Source organism: Tupaia chinensis, unplaced genomic scaffold, assembly GCF_000334495.1.
Source record: "Tupaia chinensis unplaced genomic scaffold, TupChi_1.0 Scaffold000098_2, whole genome shotgun sequence".
Taxonomy (NCBI): Eukaryota; Metazoa; Chordata; class Mammalia; order Scandentia; family Tupaiidae; genus Tupaia; species Tupaia belangeri.
The window spans coordinates 907,616-930,596 of NW_006159561.1; the positions used below are offsets into that span (position 1 = coordinate 907,616).

The window sequence follows — 22,981 nt, forward strand, 5'->3', positions numbered from 1 at the left end:
TTGTAGGGCTCTTACCTAACATACTAGAATGTAAAGATGAAAAGAGGGCTACACGGTGATACAGTGGTAATGCAACACTCTTCGAGGCTGATCCACATGGGAAGGTTCTGGGTTCACTCCTGGATACTTTCTTGAACATGCTGGGTGCACCTGGGCTTAAGACTCAAGGGCTGACTGAAGCCAGAAGAGGATTGTGGGACAAAGACTTTACTGGGCTGCCTGCCTCTTTCTCTTTCTCTCTCTCCCTGTCTCTGTGTGTCTCTTGCTACTGAAAGGAAGAAATAAACTTAAAAAAAAAGATGACTAATATTGATTCTGCCCTCGCAGTTTTACAAAGACGATGTTACTCAGCTATTCAAGATAGAAATTTCACTTTTTTTAATTTCTTATGTTATTTAACTTTTTAAATTTTTAATTAGTCCTTGCTTTAGATGGTACTACTGTTATATTTAATTGATTTCTATATTTTTAAATATATATATAGATCGCAATGATTTATAGTTTTTTGGCTATTTTGGATTTTAATGATAAATTCTTTAAGTATGAAGTACACAATCCTGATTTTAAAAAGTCTGTTTTCTTAGCTGATTTATGTTTTTCTAAAGTCAGAATTCACCATGACATCAATCACAGTGACCACAGAAGTTTCCCCAAGGGGTAAAATAGAAGATAATTCTGCCTTGTATGAATCTATACCTGCTCACATTATTGAAGAAACGGAATATGTGAAAAAGGTACGTGGGTGCCAGAAATCATTAGCATGCTATTATTTTAAAGATAGTTCCAACACGAATAGATGCACTTTGTTTCCCTCTTTGTAGAACACAAGAAAAGAAACAAACATAGTTTGGCAACGGACAATCTTGATAGCTGAAATTTAAATACGTGCTCAGTAGTTTCTCTTGAGGATGTGTAACTATTCCTACATTGCAGTCAAATGACTTTCTTAACTCACTAAAATTAAGTAATGGGCCGGGAGGGTTCAAAATACCCATAGACACTTACTTCGTCCCATATCACTGCTGGATTTCCTACTGTTTTAGAAGCTTTGCCAGTTGTTTCCTGAGTGTGGATACCATGTTCCCAAGGATATGTTTATGTTTCCTTCTGAGCTCGTGTGTCTGGTTACCCTGTTCCTTTCATAGCTCTTGCCAACTGCATGTCGGCCTGTTACTTCACTAAAAATGTGAAGTCCGTGTGAATCCAAAATGATAATGACTGATAAAGGTATATACTCTCATCCACTGCTTCTGAGAACACATGGAAATATTCTGACATAGACAGACCATAACTCGTGCAGATCAATTAAAGTATCTCTGAGTGTTTTCCAATTCCTTTGGTCATCAACACATGGGGCTTATATTTTGTACATAAATGTGTATGATCTCTTAGTAATTATTCTGTACTAATTACTTAATAGTAATTATTTTGTAGTAATTACTAGGTGGTAATTATTTTGTAGTAATTACTAGATAGTAATTATTTTTTAGTGATTACTAAATAGTAATTGTTTTATAGTAATTACTAAATAGTAAATTAGTACTAAATTATGATATAGGCAAAATAGAACTAAATGGTATTACACACTAATTACTAACTAATAATGATTTAGTAGTATAATAATTTAGATTGTCATATTTTAGGTTTGTGTGAGAAAGGGTAATAAAGACCAAATGCTTATGTTTAGCAATCTGAATTTTAAAAAATCTAAAAAAAAAATGCCCCAAAGCATGTGGAATTGATGGTCATTATTTAAATCTGACATCAGTGTACATTATATGTGTTACTTTCTAGATAAATCAGGTGTCAATAGCTGGCAGAGAGAAAAAAAATCATTTGGCATTTTAAGCTTTTGATAAAAATAAAATTATTTTCCCTGCAGATTCGAACAACCCTGGAAAAGATCCGAAATCAAATGTTTAAAGATGAAGTAGGACGAGGCAGTACAAATCACAAACTAGACACAAAGGTAATGAATTGGTCAACATTTAATATTTCTAGTGCTTCAGGAAATTAATACAAAGTCATATAGACTTTATTTAAATAACTTTTTGGTAGTTATTACAGTCTTTGAAGCTTTGAATGATGAGGGCTAAAATATTTCATGTGTACATAAACTTGTTAATGGCCATCTGTGTGTATTGCTTAGCAATGGGTCTCATTAGTAAGAAGAGGTGGGAATGACCAGAACTGATATGAATGTTGCAAATGGGGCTTACTTACTTATAGTACATGGGAAGATATAAACCCAACCAGGACATACGGCAGCAAGCTCTCCTAGTGACAGACAAAGGTATAATTGTTTTGGCTCACCTGGGTTATAACATTAACACACAGTGAATGCTGTTAGGCCTGAGTTAGTGGAGACCATGCCAGGTATTTGATAAGCTTTAGTATGCACCTCTTTGCCTAAGATCAGCCTGTGTATCCAAGGTCAGAAAATTTGCACCTGGTGTTGGTTGGATTATGCCAGGTTGACCCTCATCTGAGTCAAGTATACCTCCTCAGTGTTAACCACTGTACATGTGACCACAGAGTATACCAGGATATGGGTATGGCTCATAAACAAGTCCCTTTTATCAGCCCCAACCTGCCAAGCTAACACACAACAGGCTTCAATTACTTTCTTGTTAAGTGCTCTAAAACTGGAAGAAAGGATTATATTTAGGAATGACAGGGAAGATCAGCAACTTAGTTTCGACTATATTGAGTTGTCTGTTAGATTCCCCACGTGGAGGTTTCTAAGAGGTGTCTGAACATAAGACCTGGAGTTGAGAGTAGAAGTGTCACCTATGAGATCTAAGCTACAGGGTAGAGACTGAGGTACTTGTGGATGATATTTAACTTTTGAAGCGTGATGAGATTACCAAGCAATTGTGGCTGTGAGTGGAAACAAAGGACGATGTAAGGACTGAGTTCTGAGGTTTCCCATGACTAGACATTGGGAAAAAGGGGAACCGTCACTGGAGGCTGGGAAGAGATGCCAGTGAATTAAGAGGAAAAGGAGGAAATGAGTCAGTTAAGGTAAGTAAGGGGAAAGGACCATTCTGTCAATGCTGTCCATGGGGTAAATACATTGAGGACCATTGATGATAACAATATGGAGGTTGTTGTTGGCCTTGACAGAGTGGCTTCTTAGGGGAGGGGATGACATTATGGCATTAGTGCATCTGCTTCAGCTATCTCAAACCATGGACAGTTAGGAGACCAACGAAGCACCAAAGAATCATCATTCTGGTCTTATAAGAATTTTGCCTTAATGACCTATGGCCTTGCTACTCTCAAGGTGTCATATGCAGATACTAGCAGGATTAGCATCACCAGGAACTTGTTAGAAATGCAACATCTAGGGCTTCTGTCCAGACCACCTGACTAAGAATCCGCTTTTTTTTAAATCAGATTGCTCACCAAGTGATTCATACACACATTAAAATTTGAGAAGTACCAATCTATGACCTTTGTGACCATCTATCACTGCCAGTAATTGGTGTTCTTCAAGAGTCTTAAAGGAAAAAGAAAATAGTTCCTACTCCATATGCTATATGGTGAGAGTAAGCACTAGAGTCTAGACTATAAAAAATAGGAGCATGGCAGAAATATGGTGATGGAGGATATCATCTATATGTACTAAATTATTTTCTATCTCTATAAATAGAGCCAGTATATTGTAGTGGAGGTAAAACAGGCTTGTTGTTGAATGAACTTTGATTCTAATTCTGGTTCTTATAATTATTTTAGGTATAACCTTGGGCTTGTCAGACTCTCTCATTTTCGATTTTCTCATCTTTATAATGTGTAAAGTGTCTTCTAATGTTGAGTGTTCAAAAAAGTGTATGTAAAACATCTACAAGATGGCTTGGCATCTAAAAGGTGCTTAACAAATAGAAGTCATTATTATAATTGTAGAATATGTGTAATTATATTACAATTTCTCTGCCTTGAAACAAGTTAAAGGAAGAGCAGGAATAACATAAAAGGTATGATCAAGAGGCTGTTCCTTGAGCTCTCCCCCTCATTTGCTGCATAAACTTTAGGTTCTGGGTAATCTACATCTGTAAAATTGGTGGGTTAAGCTAGATGATTTCTAATTTGCTTTCTAATTCCATATATCCATGATTCCAGATAAGATTTATGTTCCAAGTGTATTTTCAGTGAGCTAGAGTTTGCTTTCAGTTATATCGACAGTAATACTCAGTTCTGATATCTCTGATTGGAAATTTAATATAAGGGGATTGCAGTGAAGCCTTACTGAACATTAAATATTATATATTGTTACTATTAAACCTGATTATATTTTCCTGTAATGCAATGTAACCAAAGTGTATTTATGTCTACAACTTAGATTCAAAAAATAAATAATATCTATAGGTATTTCCTGAGAAGCACTTAACAGTATTCCTGAAACTCTAAGAAATATAAAAGGTATAAATGATGTAGTTCCATCTTTTTTATTATAAGAATCTGTTCAAACAGACCAGAAACCCCATCTAGAGTTACTTATAGATACTTGAGATTTTAAGAACTTTATTTTATCTATGCTAATCTGAATCCTCTTTGATATATGTAATACTCAGTGTAGTTATTGTTGCCAAAGTTAGTAGAGAAAGCAATGGTCAGCTCTGTGATTTCCTGTTTGTCCATTCCAGTGCTGTGGAAATATTCAAAATGGCGCTGAGAGTGAGATGGAGCCTTCTTGTTGCAGTGTTAATTCGCTCATGGAAAAGATGAAAGGAAAAGACCTACAGCTCTTGGAAATAAACAAAGAGAATGAAGTATTGAAAATCAAGGTACGACAATTAAGAGACGTTTCCAATTTTCCATTTTGACACTTTGCTCTATCGGATAGATTGTTAGCATCCATAGCTCTGTAAAAGCAGGGAGGCAGTCACAAACATACAAACATCCAAAAGTTCACATGTATGTGCACACATGTGAAGAAGTATTTTTATATTTTATAAACTAAATCTCACTGTTTTATTTTGGAGACTACTTTTATTATTTAAAGAAACCTTAACAAAAGTTCAGTGGTTGTAAAATTGCAACTATGCAAGATAAATACGTTTTAGAGATGTGCTCTGCTTATGTTGAGTCATTGGAAAAGTCATGACACATATTTTCATAGAAAAATCAGGTTAAGAAGTTTCTGGACAGCAAAAGACATAGTAATTAGTGTGAATAAACAACCCTTTGGAATGGGAGAATATTTTTGTAAACTATGTTTCAGATAAGGGACTGATAACCAGAATACACAGGGAACCCAAGCGACTCATCAAAAAAAACCCCAAAAAACAAAAACAAAAAAACAAACCCAATTAAATGAGCTGAACAAACAACTCTCTAAGGAAGACATATGAACAGCCAAAAAGCATATAAAAAATGCCCAACATCCTTCATCATAAGGTAGATGCAAATCAAAATCACAATGAGATATCACCTAACCTCAGTCAGAATGGCTCAGATTTAAAAAGTGAAAAACGTTAAGTGCTGGTAAGGCTGTGGTGAACAAGGAACTCTCCTACACTGTTGATGGGAATGTAAATTAGTTCAACCACTGTTGAGATGAATATGGAGGTTCCTCAAAGACTTACAAATAGAACTACCATATGATCCAGAAACTCTACTCCTGGGCATCTACCCAAAGGATAGGAAAATGCTGAGTCAGAAAAGTGCTTGCACATTCATGTTTATTGTGGTATTATTAACAATTGCTAAGACATGGAACTAACCCAACTGTCCATGGACATACTCAGTTCTGATATCTCTGATTGGAAATTTAATATAAGGGGATTGCAGTGAAGCCTTACTGAACATTAAATATTATATATTGTTACTATTAAACCTGATTATATTTTCCTGTAATGCAATGTAACCAAAGTGTATTTATGTCTACAACTTAGATTCAAAAAATAAATAATATCTATAGGTATTTCCTGAGAAGCACTTAACAGTATTCCTGAAACTCTAAGAAATATAAAAGGTATAAATGATGTAGTTCCATCTTTTTTATTATAAGAATCTGTTCAAACAGACCAGAAACCCCATCTAGAGTTACTTATAGATACTTGAGATTTTAAGAACTTTATTTTATCTATGCTAATCTGAATCCTCTTTGATATATGTAATACTCAGTGTAGTTATTGTTGCCAAAGTTAGTAGAGAAAGCAATGGTCAGCTCTGTGATTTCCTGTTTGTCCATTCCAGTGCTGTGGAAATATTCAAAATGGCGCTGAGAGTGAGATGGAGCCTTCTTGTTGCAGTGTTAATTCGCTCATGGAAAAGATGAAAGGAAAAGACCTACAGCTCTTGGAAATAAACAAAGAGAATGAAGTATTGAAAATCAAGGTACGACAATTAAGAGACGTTTCCAATTTTCCATTTTGACACTTTGCTCTATCGGATAGATTGTTAGCATCCATAGCTCTGTAAAAGCAGGGAGGCAGTCACAAACATACAAACATCCAAAAGTTCACATGTATGTGCACACATGTGAAGAAGTATTTTTATATTTTATAAACTAAATCTCACTGTTTTATTTTGGAGACTACTTTTATTATTTAAAGAAACCTTAACAAAAGTTCAGTGGTTGTAAAATTGCAACTATGCAAGATAAATACGTTTTAGAGATGTGCTCTGCTTATGTTGAGTCATTGGAAAAGTCATGACACATATTTTCATAGAAAAATCAGGTTAAGAAGTTTCTGGACAGCAAAAGACATAGTAATTAGTGTGAATAAACAACCCTTTGGAATGGGAGAATATTTTTGTAAACTATGTTTCAGATAAGGGACTGATAACCAGAATACACAGGGAACCCAAGCGACTCATCAAAAAAAACCCCAAAAAACAAAAACAAAAAAACAAACCCAATTAAATGAGCTGAACAAACAACTCTCTAAGGAAGACATATGAACAGCCAAAAAGCATATAAAAAATGCCCAACATCCTTCATCATAAGGTAGATGCAAATCAAAATCACAATGAGATATCACCTAACCTCAGTCAGAATGGCTCAGATTTAAAAAGTGAAAAACGTTAAGTGCTGGTAAGGCTGTGGTGAACAAGGAACTCTCCTACACTGTTGATGGGAATGTAAATTAGTTCAACCACTGTTGAGATGAAAGCATATAAAAAATGCCCAACATCCTTCATCATAAGGTAGATGCAAATCAAAATCACAATGAGATATCACCTAACCTCAGTCAGAATGGCTCAGATTTAAAAAGTGAAAAACGTTAAGTGCTGGTAAGGCTGTGGTGAACAAGGAACTCTCCTACACTGTTGATGGGAATGTAAATTAGTTCAACCACTGTTGAGATGAATATGGAGGTTCCTCAAAGACTTACAAATAGAACTACCATATGATCCAGAAACTCTACTCCTGGGCATCTACCCAAAGGATAGGAAAATGCTGAGTCAGAAAAGTGCTTGCACATTCATGTTTATTGTGGTATTATTAACAATTGCTAAGACATGGAACTAACCCAACTGTCCATGGACAGATGAATGGATTGAAAAAGTGTGCCTCATATACACTACAGAATACTATTCAGCCATTAAAAACCACAAGATTCTGGCAGTTGTTAGAAAGTGGACAGATGTGTAAGATTTACTGCTGAGTGAAGAAAGTCAGGCTGTAAAAGAGAGAAATTGTATTTCTCCACTTATTATATACCGAATGTCCACACTTTATGGCAGAAACTGAAAGATTAGAAGATATAGAAGCATGGAAAAAGGTTACAGATACTGGAGATGAAGAGGGGAAAAGGTGGGAGATGGAGGAGAGTGAGAGGAAAAGAATCAAGGAGAAAGAGAAAGGCAAGGGACACAGAAATGGATAATTGTCTATTGAGGTTAATATGTATGATATCTTCAACTGGACTGGTTTAAAGTGTATTCATGTTGGGTAAATTCACTTTATAAGGTATAGTGATGTATAGTAATTGAATGTATAAAAAATTAAAATAATAAGAAAACAGACAAATACATTTTGACTATTCCAAAGGCCCAATATTTGACAATACTGTATTATACACTTACATTCTTGCTAAGAGGCTAGATCTCATATAAAGTGTTTTTATCACAATCAATTTTGTTTTATTTTCCCCTTTCCTTCACAAAGTTATTTTTTAAAATTTTATTTATTTATTTATTTTAATTTGGCCAGAGGGACCAAGTGATAAAGAGTGAGAGAGACAAAAAGTGAGAAAGCAAGTCACCAGGTCCAGGACTCAAACCACAATCGGCCATGTAGGAGTCCAGTGGCCCTAACCATCTTACCACCTGCCATCTCCCACAATTTTAAAAACTGTTTTTACATAATTACATTCATATTAATTAGTTTTTATAATTCAATGTTAATTTGTAATCTTCATAGTCAAATGTCTCATTACTTCTTTAATCTATTGTTGAATGCTTATATTTTATTTTTGAGTGCTTATTTTTTATGTAATCCAACAATTAACACCTTGGTAGGCAAATCTTTGCCTCTACACTTGATTATTTCCTTAGGTTAAATCCTTGAAAAAAATCATGATACTTTAGCTTTCTTTCTTTTAATACTCCAAACTTGTCCATTTCTGTTTCTGAAAGATACATCAATAGTAAAAGACTTGCACATGACTGTGTGAGCTGAGAGGGCACTGGGGAGTTCTTGGGAGGGCACAATCTCTAACCTCAGGCCATCAACATACACAGTGCTCTGGTTTGGCGTGACCAGGGCAAATCTGCCTGAGTTAACTAGGCGTTTCCCCATTTTACATTTTCCTCCTACCAAGTAATACTATCTTTTCTTCTCCTCATTGTCAATGACTGGAAATGATACGGTTCTGGGCTGTCTGTTTTTACTTGCCCACTGCACTGTTCTGCCTTTAACCCTTTTTATTATAAATTTCAAAACATACATAGTGGCCTTTTTTTCCCCTAGCTGGAAGCCTCCAGAGAAGCGGGAGCAGCAGCTCTGAGAAACGTGGCCCAGAGATTATTTGAAAACTACCAAACACAATCTGAAGAAGCTAGGAAGAAGCATGAGGACAGTAAACACATACTCCAGGTAATGAGCCAGCAGCTTGTCAGGTGGAGAATAACCCTATCCTGAGCCTTTCCAGCCCCTCCTTTGGAGGAGTTAGATGTGAAACTAGCAACAGCCAACCAAGGGATGTGGCAAATTTGGGGAGCACAGGAGCCCGTCTTCTGGGAGATTTGTCCCCAGCCCTGCTTAGCCCGACACCAGGTGTGGCTGAGCTGTCTTCTTGCTCAGAGCCCTGCAGAGTCCGGGTGGGAAGAAGGCAGTGCTACCTGCGTGAAAAGCAGGGCCAGCCCAGGAGACTGTCCATTTATGTGACTCTGCTTCTACCTTTGACTAACTAGACAGAGATTGAATCACTGCCTCTCTGGACCTGGGTTCCCTAGTCTACAGAAGGAAAAACTTGGGCAAGGTGGACACTTTTCAAATATATTTGACACTAAAATATATTCTTCAGACTGAAAAAAGAACGATAAAAGACAAGCAAAAATATGTATATGTGTATAGATATATTTAAATGTATATGATTGTATATTTTAATATATAATTATATATATATATAAAGTGCAAAATATGAACAAACATACATCTTTTGTTTGTTTGAAATTCTGAAGTATGTATATTAGAACCAATAAAACTTTGAAAAACAGGTATTTTAGAACAGTAGAAAAAGTGTGTGTGTGTGTGTGTGTGTGTGTGTGTGTGTACTGAACATCACAATTTAAAGCAGTTAATCACACAGAGAAGTTCATTCATGCCTGAGTGGGGTTCCAGGGACTGCCAGTTCAGGTCTGGGGAGGGTCCCAGGGGAGTTCAGTAGAAATCCTCTGTGGAGGTGACACCCTTCATGCTGCAGGCTGTGGCGGGTGACCACAAACGCTCCAACGTGCAGGTGCAGATGAAGGACATGAATGAGTGAAGGGAACTGGCAGGTGTGGATGGGAAGTGTGTTGTGCTGGCTGTGGGGTCTGCAGGCACAGGGAGCACGTGTCCCTTCCATGGCACCTCAGCTCCACTCTGGAGTTGCCTAGAAAGAATGCCCAAATGGTGTTTTCAAAGGAAATTTAACATGTTTAGTTTCTATTTTTTAATGGTTTATTTATCTCTGAGAGACAGAAAGAGATGCACCTTCCACAGGATCTTCACACTGTAATCCCCTTCCAACTCTGTAGTAAGCCAGGGCCACTTTTCTGCTGTGGCAGACCTGCGATGTGAACCCGGGGCCCTCCTACGTGGTCTCAGGCATGAAGTAGTCATGTGCCCACTGTGTCTGGGCTGGAACATATATTGTATTCATTCATTCATGCATTTTTTTAACTGTCAGTGTGTGCATTCACTACAGAGAGACAAACAGAGAGAGGGAGAGGGAGAAAGCACCCCCCATGGAGTATAGTCACACTGCAAACTTTTCTTCATTTAATCCTTATGGGATTTGGGGTATGCCTGCATGCCAGATCAGAATGCTTTGTTTTGTTTTGTTTTGTTTTTGTTTGTTTTTGGAGAGGTTTTTGCTATAGGGTACGTGCGCTCGCCAGACAGATAGAGACAGAGAGACAGAGAGAGAGAAATCAACCCCCAGGGGGGATGGCCACACCGCAATCCCTTCTCCTCCATTCTCCTCTCAGGATCTTGGGCACGCACGCACACGCGCCCGGCGTGAGGTTTAAGCCACCGGGTCCAGGGCACGAACCGCGGTCAACTACGTGGGAGTCCAGCGACATAGCCATTATGCTAACTACTGGTCCCTATTTTTAAGTCCTCAGGGCTGCAATTTAAGCTGTGGTTGGCCACATAGGATCTAGCTCTCTTACCACTAGACTTACCAGGCCAGCCTGGGACACAGTTTTTACTGTGGAATCTGAGTTCTGTTAGATACACAGATATGCACACGCATATGCATTTTTTTTCTGCCTCTGAGCACACGCGCTCACCAGAGAGAGATACAGTGAGAAATCACCCCCCGCAAAGGGGGGATGACCATGATACAAACCCTTCTCCCCAGTCTCTTCCCGGGATTTTGGGCACGCACACATTCGTTCCCAGCGTGATTTCCAAGGGACTTGAATCATGGTTGGTCATGTGGGAGTCCAGTGCTCCTACCACTGTCAACTGCCGGCCTCTTGACTTCTCCTTTTCTTTTTTTTTTCTTTCTTTATTTTATTTTATTTTATTTTATTTTATTGCTGGTTACAGGAGTATTGATGGAGATAATTGATGGAGGCTTAATAAAAACAAGAGTTTGACAGCTGATTTTTTTGTTTGATTTTTGTTTTTGACCAAAGGTTAACAAGCTTGAAAAAGAACAGGAATTGAAACAAAACGTTGAAAATCTGAACCAAGTTGCTGAAAAACTTGAAGAAAAACACAGTCAAATCACCGAACTGGAAAATCTTGTTCAGAGAATGGAAAAAGTAAGCCCCTGGAGAATTGGGATTTCTTCTTCACAGGGTTAAGATGAGATGAAAGAGAATAACACTGAAATAAATTGGACAGTGAATTTAATAAGCATTAAGTGAAAGTACCCTTTGCAACACTTGGTTTCAAGAAGTAATTACTAGTGTTAGTTTCTTCCTTAAACATTATCATGATTCTTACCGCAGCTATTGATTTACCCCTCTGCAAATAGTCTTATGGTCTGTCACTTTCTCTTTCTAGTAAATGTGTGTCTCAGAAAGGGGAAAGGGAGGCTGCAAATGGAAATAGTAGAAAAGATCACGAAGTCCATCTGAGAGTAATGATATAGTGGATCCCTGTAATCGTAGCCCTTTTATGTACCAGAGTCCATGCAGTATCCATTCCTGGCCTCCCTAATCCAGTCTGAGTTTGTAAAAACCTTTGGCTGCACTGAAGGTAGATATAGTTCACATGAAGAAAAACTTTTAAGAGCTAGTCCTGTCACCTAGTGCTTAATGAAGCCAGATCCCATATGGCAAACCACAATTCGAATCCTGGCCCTGAAAGCTTGGGAAATGTGCTGAGTGCATGTGTGTGTATGCCCCAAATACTGAAAGGATGGAGAAATGGAAGAGAAGGGATTTCATGTGACCGTGCCCCCAATGGAGGAGCCTTTCTCTTTGCCTCTCTTTTTATGTCTTGTCTTTCTCCCTCTGGTGAGTACATATGGCCTCTGACAATTAAAATAAAAATTAAAAAAGCTATTTTGTGGAAATTAAAATATGTAAAAGATATTTGTAGGGAAGAGTAATATAGACAAAACTTATAAAAACTTCTATGCAGTGTTTCCTTAAGTTATTAGAACTCCAGACATATAAAATGCGAACACACAAATTCAATTCCAAAGTCTTCGAATTTAGACAAATCAAGGAATAGTAGTTGTTGTTTAACAGCAAAACACATTGAAAACTGGCATCTCTGAAATTAAGTTGCAAGTAGATAAGAATGAAGACTTTGGCTTCTAGTAAATATCATCCAATTTAATTTTATGTTTATTGTATCTATCCCCTGATTTGCCTCTGCTCTTTCCACCCTTAATTTGTTTCATGAATCTGCCTGGGATTGTGCCATTTTAGAAGTGTCATTTTAAAACCATCACATCACCTTTCACTATTATCATTTCTTAACAAAGGAACTTTGATCGGTTTTAGAATATTTCTCAAGCACTTTCAGTTTTATTACACTATGAATTTAACTGAATTTGTAGTCTTCATGGAGGTCCTATGAGAAAAACACAAAAGATAAATGAGCCCAACTTAACTGAATCTAATAATATACAGCTACATCTATGTTATATAGTGGGTCACTGAGTGCTTTACTTTTAGTAGAATCTTGGACAGTTGGATTATCTACGCGTGACAGTTCATAATTATGCTACTTGGAGACTACTGGAATGTCTATTTGAGTACTCAGTAATAATCTGAATAATTGATACCATAATAAATAATTTAACAAACTATTATACACTAATATAGTCCAAAGAATATTTGCATTTAGGAGAGGAAGACAATTCTGGAAAGCAGATGTAGTTGATTAGCCAGATAACTTGATTGACCAGCTTGAAATTTAAGTCGAGGCTTGCAATCACCTTACCTCAAACCCAGTAACGCTGGTCAAGATTAGTGGCCACCTGTCAGAGCCTGAAAATGAACAAAAGGCCAATGAGAGATCATTTCTATTTTGTAGCAACCCCAGGGATTCTGTATCAGACGTGAGTTCATCTCAGAGTACTGACACAATGTATTACTCGACTGTTTCTTTAGTAAACGTCTGAGCACTCACTGTGTGCTGTGCAGAGCTAGGAATTAGATAAACATTTGTGAACAAAACCACGCATAGTCTCTTCTTCCGGAGATTATAATATAGTATATCTGGATTGTGTGAGGCTCAAGCAGTTCCCCACATCTCCCCTGTTATCTTGGTAGTCCTTTAGAGAGACTAAAAATATTGGTTAGGGTAACATACTCAGAATAAGATTCAGTGGTTCAGATGTGGGCAGGACATTTTTAAGAAGCGATGGCCTCCCTCCTGGCTTGAAATTGGCCCAGGTTGAGGGCTGTCTCTAGGAGCTCTGTGACAGAGTGTGCAGCCGGGCTGCCCATGGCTCAGCAAGGTGGTGTAGCAACCTCCCAGAATACTGATTTCCTAGAGTGGAGCTGATGAGGGGCAAAGTCTGGGAATTTGTTTTTAATCATATTTAATGTAAAGGTATTTCATATTTGTAGAACAAGCATGTAAATACATAAGGCTCTAAAAACGAAAGCTTGCCAAGTCTCAGTTTAAAGAGATACAGAGAAGGGAACCAGCAGTTAGCGTAATGGTTATGTCGCTGGACTCCCACGGAGTCGACCGCGGTTCGTGTCCCGGACCCGGTGGCTTAAAACTCACACCGGGCACGTGTGCGTGTGTGCCCAAGATCCCGAGAGGAGAATGGAGGAGAAGGGATTGCGGTGTGACCATCCCCCCTGGGGGGCGATTTCTCGCTTTCTGTCTCTATGTCTCTCTCTGTCTGTCTGGCGAGCGCATGCACCCTATAGCAAAAAAATCTCTCCAAAAAAAAAAAAAAAAGAGATACAGAGAAGACAGGCTGTGAGAGTTTCTCAGGTGGAGGGTTCATATCAGAATAAGGGGAGAGGGTACTGAGCCTTTTTTATTAATAGAAAAAAAGGCGTGTTTGAAAAGGAAGTGAAAATTTAAAATGAACATTCTCACAAAGGTTGGTAAATACTGCCCTGTAGTGGAGTCCCCTGGAGAAGGATTTATTTGCTACTTACGAACAGGCCACTGTTCCAGGAAATAGCCATTAGTGGCATGAGGTCTGGTAATGAACACATTACTTAAAACCTTCACCATCTGTCCCACTTTAATCAAGAATTCAGTGAGAATGAATTCCATAAACACAGTGATAAGCTAGCAAAAGCGCCCAATCGGAACGTTTGAGAATGGCATATGTTCCTTTTGCTAGCAGTGCAATGCTGTTGCATCATATTTGTTTTCTAGTGCCATGGATTTAGCTCTATTAAAGTTGTTGACCTCAAAGGCACTTCTGAGACCACCTAGTTTCTCATCAATATTTTATAACTGAGGGCAGCGTGAGAAAATAAAAATAAAAAATAACTCTTCTGCAATTCTCTACTTCCTACTTCACAACTCTACCCCATGTCCCGTCTTCTCCAGTGCTGGGTAATGACATCCTTGGTCCCTAAATTATTTCCACGTTAACACTGGGTAATAATTTAAATGAGTGTCCACTCCACTCCTATCAATAGGGTGAGGGAAATCTTCAGCTCCCCAGAGGTGCAGTCTTGGGAGTGGAGCCTTGCCCACTGGGTGGTGCTGTGAGGCCCGTTCCCCTTCCTAGAAGACACTGACCAAGAAGTGTTGGCTGTTCCTGTGTGATTTTCTGTGCTGACAACGAGGAGACATGAAGAAGCCAAGCTAGATGCTGATTTTTAAGCTGAGATAGATGTACTTATACAGTTGTCCGGCTTCCTTGAACCCAGGTTATAAAATCCTTTAATCAAGAGTAAGTCCATTTGAAAGAATGTTTGTTAAACACCACTTTCCTCTTACAAATTCGAAGTACATTATCTGCGATGTTTCTTTTGTTACCCAAGTCTCCTCAAAAGCACACAGGTGTATCTGTGATCCTTCAGAAATAATTTGAACCCAAGTAGAGCTACTCTAGGGCAATTTCTACGTGTCAAGAATGCTATAAGAGCAAATTGAAAAAGTTAGTCTAATTTCAACAAAAAACAGGACACTTAAGATAGGAAATAATTGGCACCTTCGAATTATTAGAAGTTGAAGTCCTTCCGTGTGCTAGGGAAGCATTTAGGGCTGTCACATACATTGGGTCGTCAGAAAAGTCATGATGCATTTTTGCATAGAGAAACAAAAACATATGCAATGACTTTTCTCCAGTCACCCCAATATTTCAATGTAGTTAACATTATTCCCATTGTAAGGATATTCGAAAAGTTAAAAATGGAATTGTGGCATCTCCCCTGGGGAGTGATTTCTTGCTTTCTGTCTATCTCTGTCTCGCTGGCAAGCACATGTGCAAAATTCTCAGCACTCATACAAATATAGAATAAATTCATGTCAAATATCCCATTCAACTCATTAATTAATGAGGATATTAGTAAGATGTTAAAGCTGGTTTAAATAAAATATTTTGAGAAACAGGTTGTTTATTGGCATTTTTTAAAAAAAAGAACAAGAATGGGATTCAGAATAGGATTACTAGATCAGATTTTAAAAATCGGTTAGTATTCTTTAAGGCAATTAAACAATCTACCTTTGGGATTGTCTGTTCTATTAGACATAAATCTACACATTAATAGGCAACTTCACAGAGTCAGGTCTCTAATGAACTAGTAAATAGTAAAATCAAACAGGGAAATTTTCTGAATGAAGTAATTCTTGGGTCATATTATTAAATGACCCATTGTGACATTAAAAACCACACGCAGCATATGTATTTTTTTATTTCTTTATTTTGAGAGAACAAGAGGGAAGAGAGCAGGAAAAACAAGTAACTTCCATGGGGCCTCACACCACGATCCCTCCCCCAGACTTTCTTAGACAGCCAGGACTATGGGCATGGCTGTCACATGGATACAGGTTGACCCATGACCAGAACCTTGACCATCCATGTGACTTCTGGGTGGTGGAATGATATGCTACTGCGCCAGCACAGCTCGACCTGTCTCTTGTTTTTATTTATACAATTTTGGTTGATTTTTCTTGAAGTGATAGGGCCTGGAGAGGTTAAAACTTGGGCTCAAACTTTAAAACCAGATTAGTTGTTGGGAACCAGCAGTTAGTGTAATGGCTATGTTGCTGGACTCCCATGTAGTTGACCATGGTTCGTGTCCCGGACCTGGTGGCTTAAAACTCACACTGGGCACGTGTGCGTGCGTGCCCAAGATCCCGAGAGGAGAATGGAGGAGAAGGGATTGTGGCATGACCATCCCCCCTGGGGGGTGATTTCTCGCTTTCTGTCTCTGTGTCTCTCTCTGTCTGTCTGGCGAGCGCAAGCGCCCTATAGCAAAAACCTCTAAAAAAAAAAAAAAACAGATTAGTTGTTGTTGTGCAAAGTCTTCCTGATGATTCCGTGGTGCAGCATGGCTCTGTGTAATACCCATGTAAACACTGCAGCAGGAAGTGATTTTAAACAGTGTAGTAGAAAGTTTCAAAATATCTCTCTCTTCAAGTCAGTTCCATTTATGTAGCCAAGGCCAATCTCTGCCTTGTTCAGTCTCTTCTGTTTTTTCTTAACCTGCAGCCTAAACCAGCAGGCTGATGCTCCAAATTCTTTCCTGAGTGTATTGCTGTCAAATATAACAGTATAATCATTCCAGCCTGGTTTCTCATGGATTTGCCTATTTTCCTGTTGGCTCGAAGCTGTTGGGTTTAATAATTAAGTTAAAGCACTTTTCAGATATCTTTCTCAGTGTCATAGTTTATCCTGCATCATAATTAGGAAGCAATTTTATCATTTGTGGCCTTGATCCGTCATTAAAAATACATTTACTACTTAACTTCGTTCTAACAGATGCCATGTGGGCCGGTAGAGGTATCAAGATACGTGCAACATTGTCCTTGGATACCGACAACTCAGGCTAATGCAGGAGAAGCAGGTGCAGTGGTGGGAGAGCCGATGCCTAGAGAGGGCTGAGCAGGCTGTTCCGTGTGGGCTGGAGAGGGTTAGCTGCACAGGCTCCGTTTCAGCAGTAGTCTGGAGGAGGAGCAAAAGCTCTCGAGCAGGCGAGGGAGTGATGACAGGTAATCTTGACCTATCACTGAGCTACTTAAAAAGCACATAGGCTGACCAGGCTTCCTTGAGGACTGAGTCGTAAGGGTGCATGTGAAATTAGCTCTTAGCTCAAGCCATATTTCTAGTATTACAAAAGACATCTTTTGTGAACAGTTTGCAAGAATGTCAACATACACACACACACACACACACAAATAAGCAACAATTGTGTCTTATTTTTTTCTTAGGAAAAGAGATTACTACTAGAAAGAAAACTGTCGTTGGAAAACAAGCTGCTGCAACTCAAATCCAACCATACATGTGCTAAAAGGTTTGCAAATCTACCTCCTTAGTAAAAGCAGTTCATGGCTTCTTTCCTCTCCAGTGGTACACTGACTTGTAGACTAAAGCCTTTCTAATGGAAAAGGAAACAGGTCAATGGACAGGAAGGAGAATTCATGGCCCTATCCCTCTCCTTCTCACCTGCTGAGGAACTGAGGTCTGAGTGGGCTGAGGATATGGAACAGGTGGGAGATTAATCCTTCAGAAAAGTTAATGAACCAAGCATCCCCCTGGTTAGTTACCTTTGGCATTGAGGAGGATGCCAAAGAAGTCCTCATCTCTTCAGTGTTCTGTCTCTGTTGATGGATCCCTCCTACAGACAGCATCAACCTAGCCAGTCTACATGGAATTCTAGCACAGTCTTGTGGAGCTCCTCAACTCTATGGAGAACACAGGAAATACTTTGAAAACCATCCGTAGTTCTGTAGACCAACTTACTCCTAATGGGTACTCAGGACTTGTCCTTGGCATGCTGGGACAGAGTGGGTTCATCACAATCACAACTGTAGGTGTTATTAGGAAAATTCTCCAGATCACCTTGAAATAACACTGTAAGACATTTTCTGAGATGTTTTGTTTTCTTGTTTTCAATAGCTTTTGTTGTTTTGTTGTTGTTTTGCTATAGGACTCATGTGCTCACTGGAGGGAGACAGAGACAGAGAGAGGGGAGGTGAGAAGCCACACCCCAGCACCTCAACGACCATGCCACCTGCTGGCCCATTTTATTTATTTATTTCCTTTTGTCTTTTGTACATTTTGATTGCAAGCCCATCACAGCCATTAAATGTCCTGATGTAAGCATGTAACATTCAAAGTCTATTTCAAGATCTCATGCAGTCATGGAGAACTATCGTCCACCAGGCACTAGTGCGAGTCTCTTAATGGACGCATTTTTATTGTCATTTAGTTAGCAATATATACTCAGACATCTCTCTTTCTTGATCTTTTGACCCACCCCCTTTCCATTTCCTTTTCCTTTATTATCTTTCTCTTCCTACCGCTCCTCTTTTTTGAGAGAGAGATTTTTGCTATAGGGTGCACAAACTTGCCAGAGAGACAGAAAGCAAGAACTCACACCCTGAAGAGATGGCCATGCCACAATCCCTTCTCCATTCTCCTCTTGGGATTCCGAGCACACATGCACATGTGCGTGACGTGAGTTTCAAGCCTCTGGGTCTAGGACTCATACAGCCGTTGACCACATGGAGTTCAGCACCCCGACCACTACGCCACCTGCTGGCTCCCCTGTGTCATGCCTTCTGTTGGCCCATATTAATACATTTTAACCACTTTGCCGAAGTTCAGAAGTGGGTCATTTCTGGCAAATTACACACATGCCTTTAAAATATACTGGGATAGCAATAAGTAATTTTCATAACTTCTTCCTTGTTAATGAGCACATAGTCTCAGAAAGAAGTCTCCTAAGATAGTTTTATAACACTGTGCATCTCTGTAGATAATGAAGGAAATACCGCAAAAAGCATTCTTATAACTTGAAATTACTTACAAATATTTATAACTTGATGCGCAGTAAATCTTTGGCTGAAAGAGAAAGAGAAAGAGAGACAGAAAGTGAGAAATCACCCCCCCCCCAGGGGGGATGGCCATGCCACGTTCCCTTCTCCATTTTCCTCTCAGCATCTTGGGCACGCATGCACACATGCCTGGCATGAGTTTAAGCCACCAGGTCTGGGACTCGAACCGTAGTCAGCTACATGGGAGTTCAGTGACATAGCCATTATGCTAACTGCTGGTCCCCATTGGCTGACTTCTTTTCCTTAGAGAGTTCTCATGCTGCCGATCCACTGGTTTGCACAACGTATCTTCCATTAAGAGTCCATGATGTCTGAGTTCGATTTTTTCTTTAATATGTTTCTCTTATTGATAAGGTTTTTGTGACCTTTGAGCCAACAGTGTAACTACTTTAACAACCAGACTGATATATTTTTTTCATTTCTTTATAGATGAACAGTTTTTACATGGAATTTTATACATATATATATAAACTCTTAAGGAAGTTTTAGAAATTTCTCTTTTTAAAAGATTTTTGCTATAAGGGTGCATGTTCCACCAGAGAGAGAGAGAGAGGGAAGTGAGAAATCACCCCCTAGGAGGCATGGCCACGAGACCATCACTTCTCCTGCATTTTCCTCTCAGGACTTGGAGTATGCATGCACACGTGTCTGGGATAATTTTCAAATCACTGGGTCTGGGACACGAATTGTACAGCCAGTCATGTGAGAACCAATGCCTACCTCCATGCTATCTGCTAGCCCCTGAAATTTCTTGAGAAAAATGGATGTTTTGTGTTTCCAGAAAATGTTTGGAAATCCAGGTTTATGCCATTTTCGTACATTGTAGATATCAGAAATTTCTCTTATCCGTTACTTATTTTGAGCTGTGTGTAGAGTAATTCTCTTTGCTAAGTGACAAAAAGGAAATCAGTATGAATCAGATTCTTCTGGTTGATGCAATAAGGGTTTTCTTTTCTTTCTTTCTTTTTCTTTTAGAGATTTTTTTTCTATAAGGTGTGTGCGCTCGCCGGAGAGACAAAGAGACAGAAAGTGGGAAATCACCTCCTGAGGGGATGGCCATGCCACAATTCCTTCTTCTTCATTCTCCTCTTGGGCTTTTGGGCATGCATACACATGCGCCCAATGTGAGATTTAAGCTGTCAGCTCCGGTACTTGAACCATGGTCAACTGCATGGGAGTCCGGTGACATAACTGCTATACCATCTGCTGGTCCCTAGCAATAAAAATTTTCTTTTTTCTTTTTAAAGACTTAATTATTTAATTTTATTTATTCATTCATTTATTTTAATTTGACCAGAGAGAGAGTGGGAAAGTGAATACGTAAACCACCATGGTTGGCCATGTGGGAGTGTCCAGTGCCTTAACCACCACGCCACCTGTAGCCCTGAAATAAAAAGTTTCTTAAGCTACCCCAAATAAGGGAGATTTCTGACAAGTTGAGATTGGATAGTGGCTATAAAAAAGAAATGGAAAAATAAAGAAAGTGTTAAAAAATAAATATAGGGAACCAGCAGTTAGCGTAATGGCTATGTCACTGGACTCCCATGTCGTCGACCACGGTTTGCGTCCCGGACCCGGTGGCTTAAAACTCATGCCGGGCACGTGTGCATGCATGCCCAGGATCCCGAGAGGAGAATGGAGGAATGGACGCATTTTTATTGTCATTTAGTTAGCAATATATACTCAGACATCTCTCTTTCTTGATCTTTTGACCCACCCCCTTTCCATTTCCTTTTCCTTTATTATCTTTCTCTTCCTACCGCTCCTCTTTTTTGAGAGAGAGATTTTTGCTATAGGGTGCACAAACTTGCCAGAGAGACAGAAAGCAAGAACTCACACCCTGAAGAGATGGCCATGCCACAATCCCTTCTCCATTCTCCTCTTGGGATTCCGAGCACACATGCACATGTGCGTGACGTGAGTTTCAAGCCTCTGGGTCTAGGACTCATACAGCCGTTGACCACATGGAGTTCAGCACCCCGACCACTACGCCACCTGCTGGCTCCCCTGTGTCATGCCTTCTGTTGGCCCATATTAATACATTTTAACCACTTTGCCGAAGTTCAGAAGTGGGTCATTTCTGGCAAATTACACACATGCCTTTAAAATATACTGGGATAGCAATAAGTAATTTTCATAACTTCTTCCTTGTTAATGAGCACATAGTCTCAGAAAGAAGTCTCCTAAGATAGTTTTATAACACTGTGCATCTCTGTAGATAATGAAGGAAATACCGCAAAAAGCATTCTTATAACTTGAAATTACTTACAAATATTTATAACTTGATGCGCAGTAAATCTTTGGCTGAAAGAGAAAGAGAAAGAGAGACAGAAAGTGAGAAATCACCCCCCCCCCAGGGGGGATGGCCATGCCACGTTCCCTTCTCCATTTTCCTCTCAGCATCTTGGGCACGCATGCACACATGCCTGGCATGAGTTTAAGCCACCAGGTCTGGGACTCGAACCGTAGTCAGCTACATGGGAGTTCAGTGACATAGCCATTATGCTAACTGCTGGTCCCCATTGGCTGACTTCTTTTCCTTAGAGAGTTCTCATGCTGCCGATCCACTGGTTTGCACAACGTATCTTCCATTAAGAGTCCATGATGTCTGAGTTCGATTTTTTCTTTAATATGTTTCTCTTATTGATAAGGTTTTTGTGACCTTTGAGCCAACAGTGTAACTACTTTAACAACCAGACTGATATATTTTTTTCATTTCTTTATAGATGAACAGTTTTTACATGGAATTTTATACATATATATATAAACTCTTAAGGAAGTTTTAGAAATTTCTCTTTTTAAAAGATTTTTGCTATAAGGGTGCATGTTCCACCAGAGAGAGAGAGAGAGGGAAGTGAGAAATCACCCCCTAGGAGGCATGGCCACGAGACCATCACTTCTCCTGCATTTTCCTCTCAGGACTTGGAGTATGCATGCACACGTGTCTGGGATAATTTTCAAATCACTGGGTCTGGGACACGAATTGTACAGCCAGTCATGTGAGAACCAATGCCTACCTCCATGCTATCTGCTAGCCCCTGAAATTTCTTGAGAAAAATGGATGTTTTGTGTTTCCAGAAAATGTTTGGAAATCCAGGTTTATGCCATTTTCGTACATTGTAGATATCAGAAATTTCTCTTATACGTTACTTATTTTGAGCTGTGTGTAGAGTAATTCTCTTTGCTAAGTGACAAAAAGGAAATCAGTATGAATCAGATTCTTCTGGTTGATGCAATAAGGGTTTTCTTTTCTTTCTTTCTTTTTCTTTTAGAGATTTTTTTTCTATAAGGTGTGTGCGCTCGCCAGAGAGACAAAGAGACAGAAAGTGGGAAATCACCTCCTGAGGGGATGGCCATGCCACAATTCCTTCTTCTTCATTCTCCTCTTGGGCTTTTGGGCATGCATACACATGCGCCCAATGTGAGATTTAAGCTGTCAGCTCCGGTACTTGAACCATGGTCAACTGCATGGGAGTCCGGTGACATAACTGCTATACCATCTGCTGGTCCCTAGCAATAAAAATTTTCTTTTTTCTTTTTAAAGACTTAATTATTTAATTTTATTTATTCATTCATTTATTTTAATTTGACCAGAGAGAGAGTGGGAAAGTGAAAAAGTAAGCCACCATGGTTGGCCATGTGGGAGTGTCCAGTGCCTTAACCACCACGCCACCTGTAGCCCTGAAATAAAAAGTTTCTTAAGCTACCCCAAATAAGGGAGATTTCTGACAAGTTGAGATTGGATAGTGGCTATAAAAAAGAAATGGAAAAATAAAGAAAGTGTTAAAAAATAAATATAGGGAACCAGCAGTTAGCGTAATGGCTATGTCACTGGACTCCCATGTAGTCGACCACGGTTTGCGTCCC

The 22,981-nt window shown here is 39.1% G+C and overlaps 1 protein-coding gene across 1 annotated transcript in view; it reads left to right on the plus strand.

Annotated features, from left to right (window-relative positions):
- Positions 1-22,981, plus strand: part of CCDC68 (coiled-coil domain containing 68) — a 58,013-nt gene that overhangs the window by 24,097 nt on the left and 10,935 nt on the right. Inside the window, exons 2-7 of the mRNA XM_027769939.1 lie at positions 610-734; positions 1,883-1,969; positions 4,647-4,787; positions 8,924-9,049; positions 11,305-11,433; positions 17,486-17,568. Of these exons, the coding sequence (XP_027625740.1) occupies positions 618-734; positions 1,883-1,969; positions 4,647-4,787; positions 8,924-9,049; positions 11,305-11,433; positions 17,486-17,568 (683 nt within the window). The 5' untranslated portion in view covers positions 610-617. The remainder of the gene's footprint in view (positions 1-609; positions 735-1,882; positions 1,970-4,646; positions 4,788-8,923; positions 9,050-11,304; positions 11,434-17,485; positions 17,569-22,981) is intronic.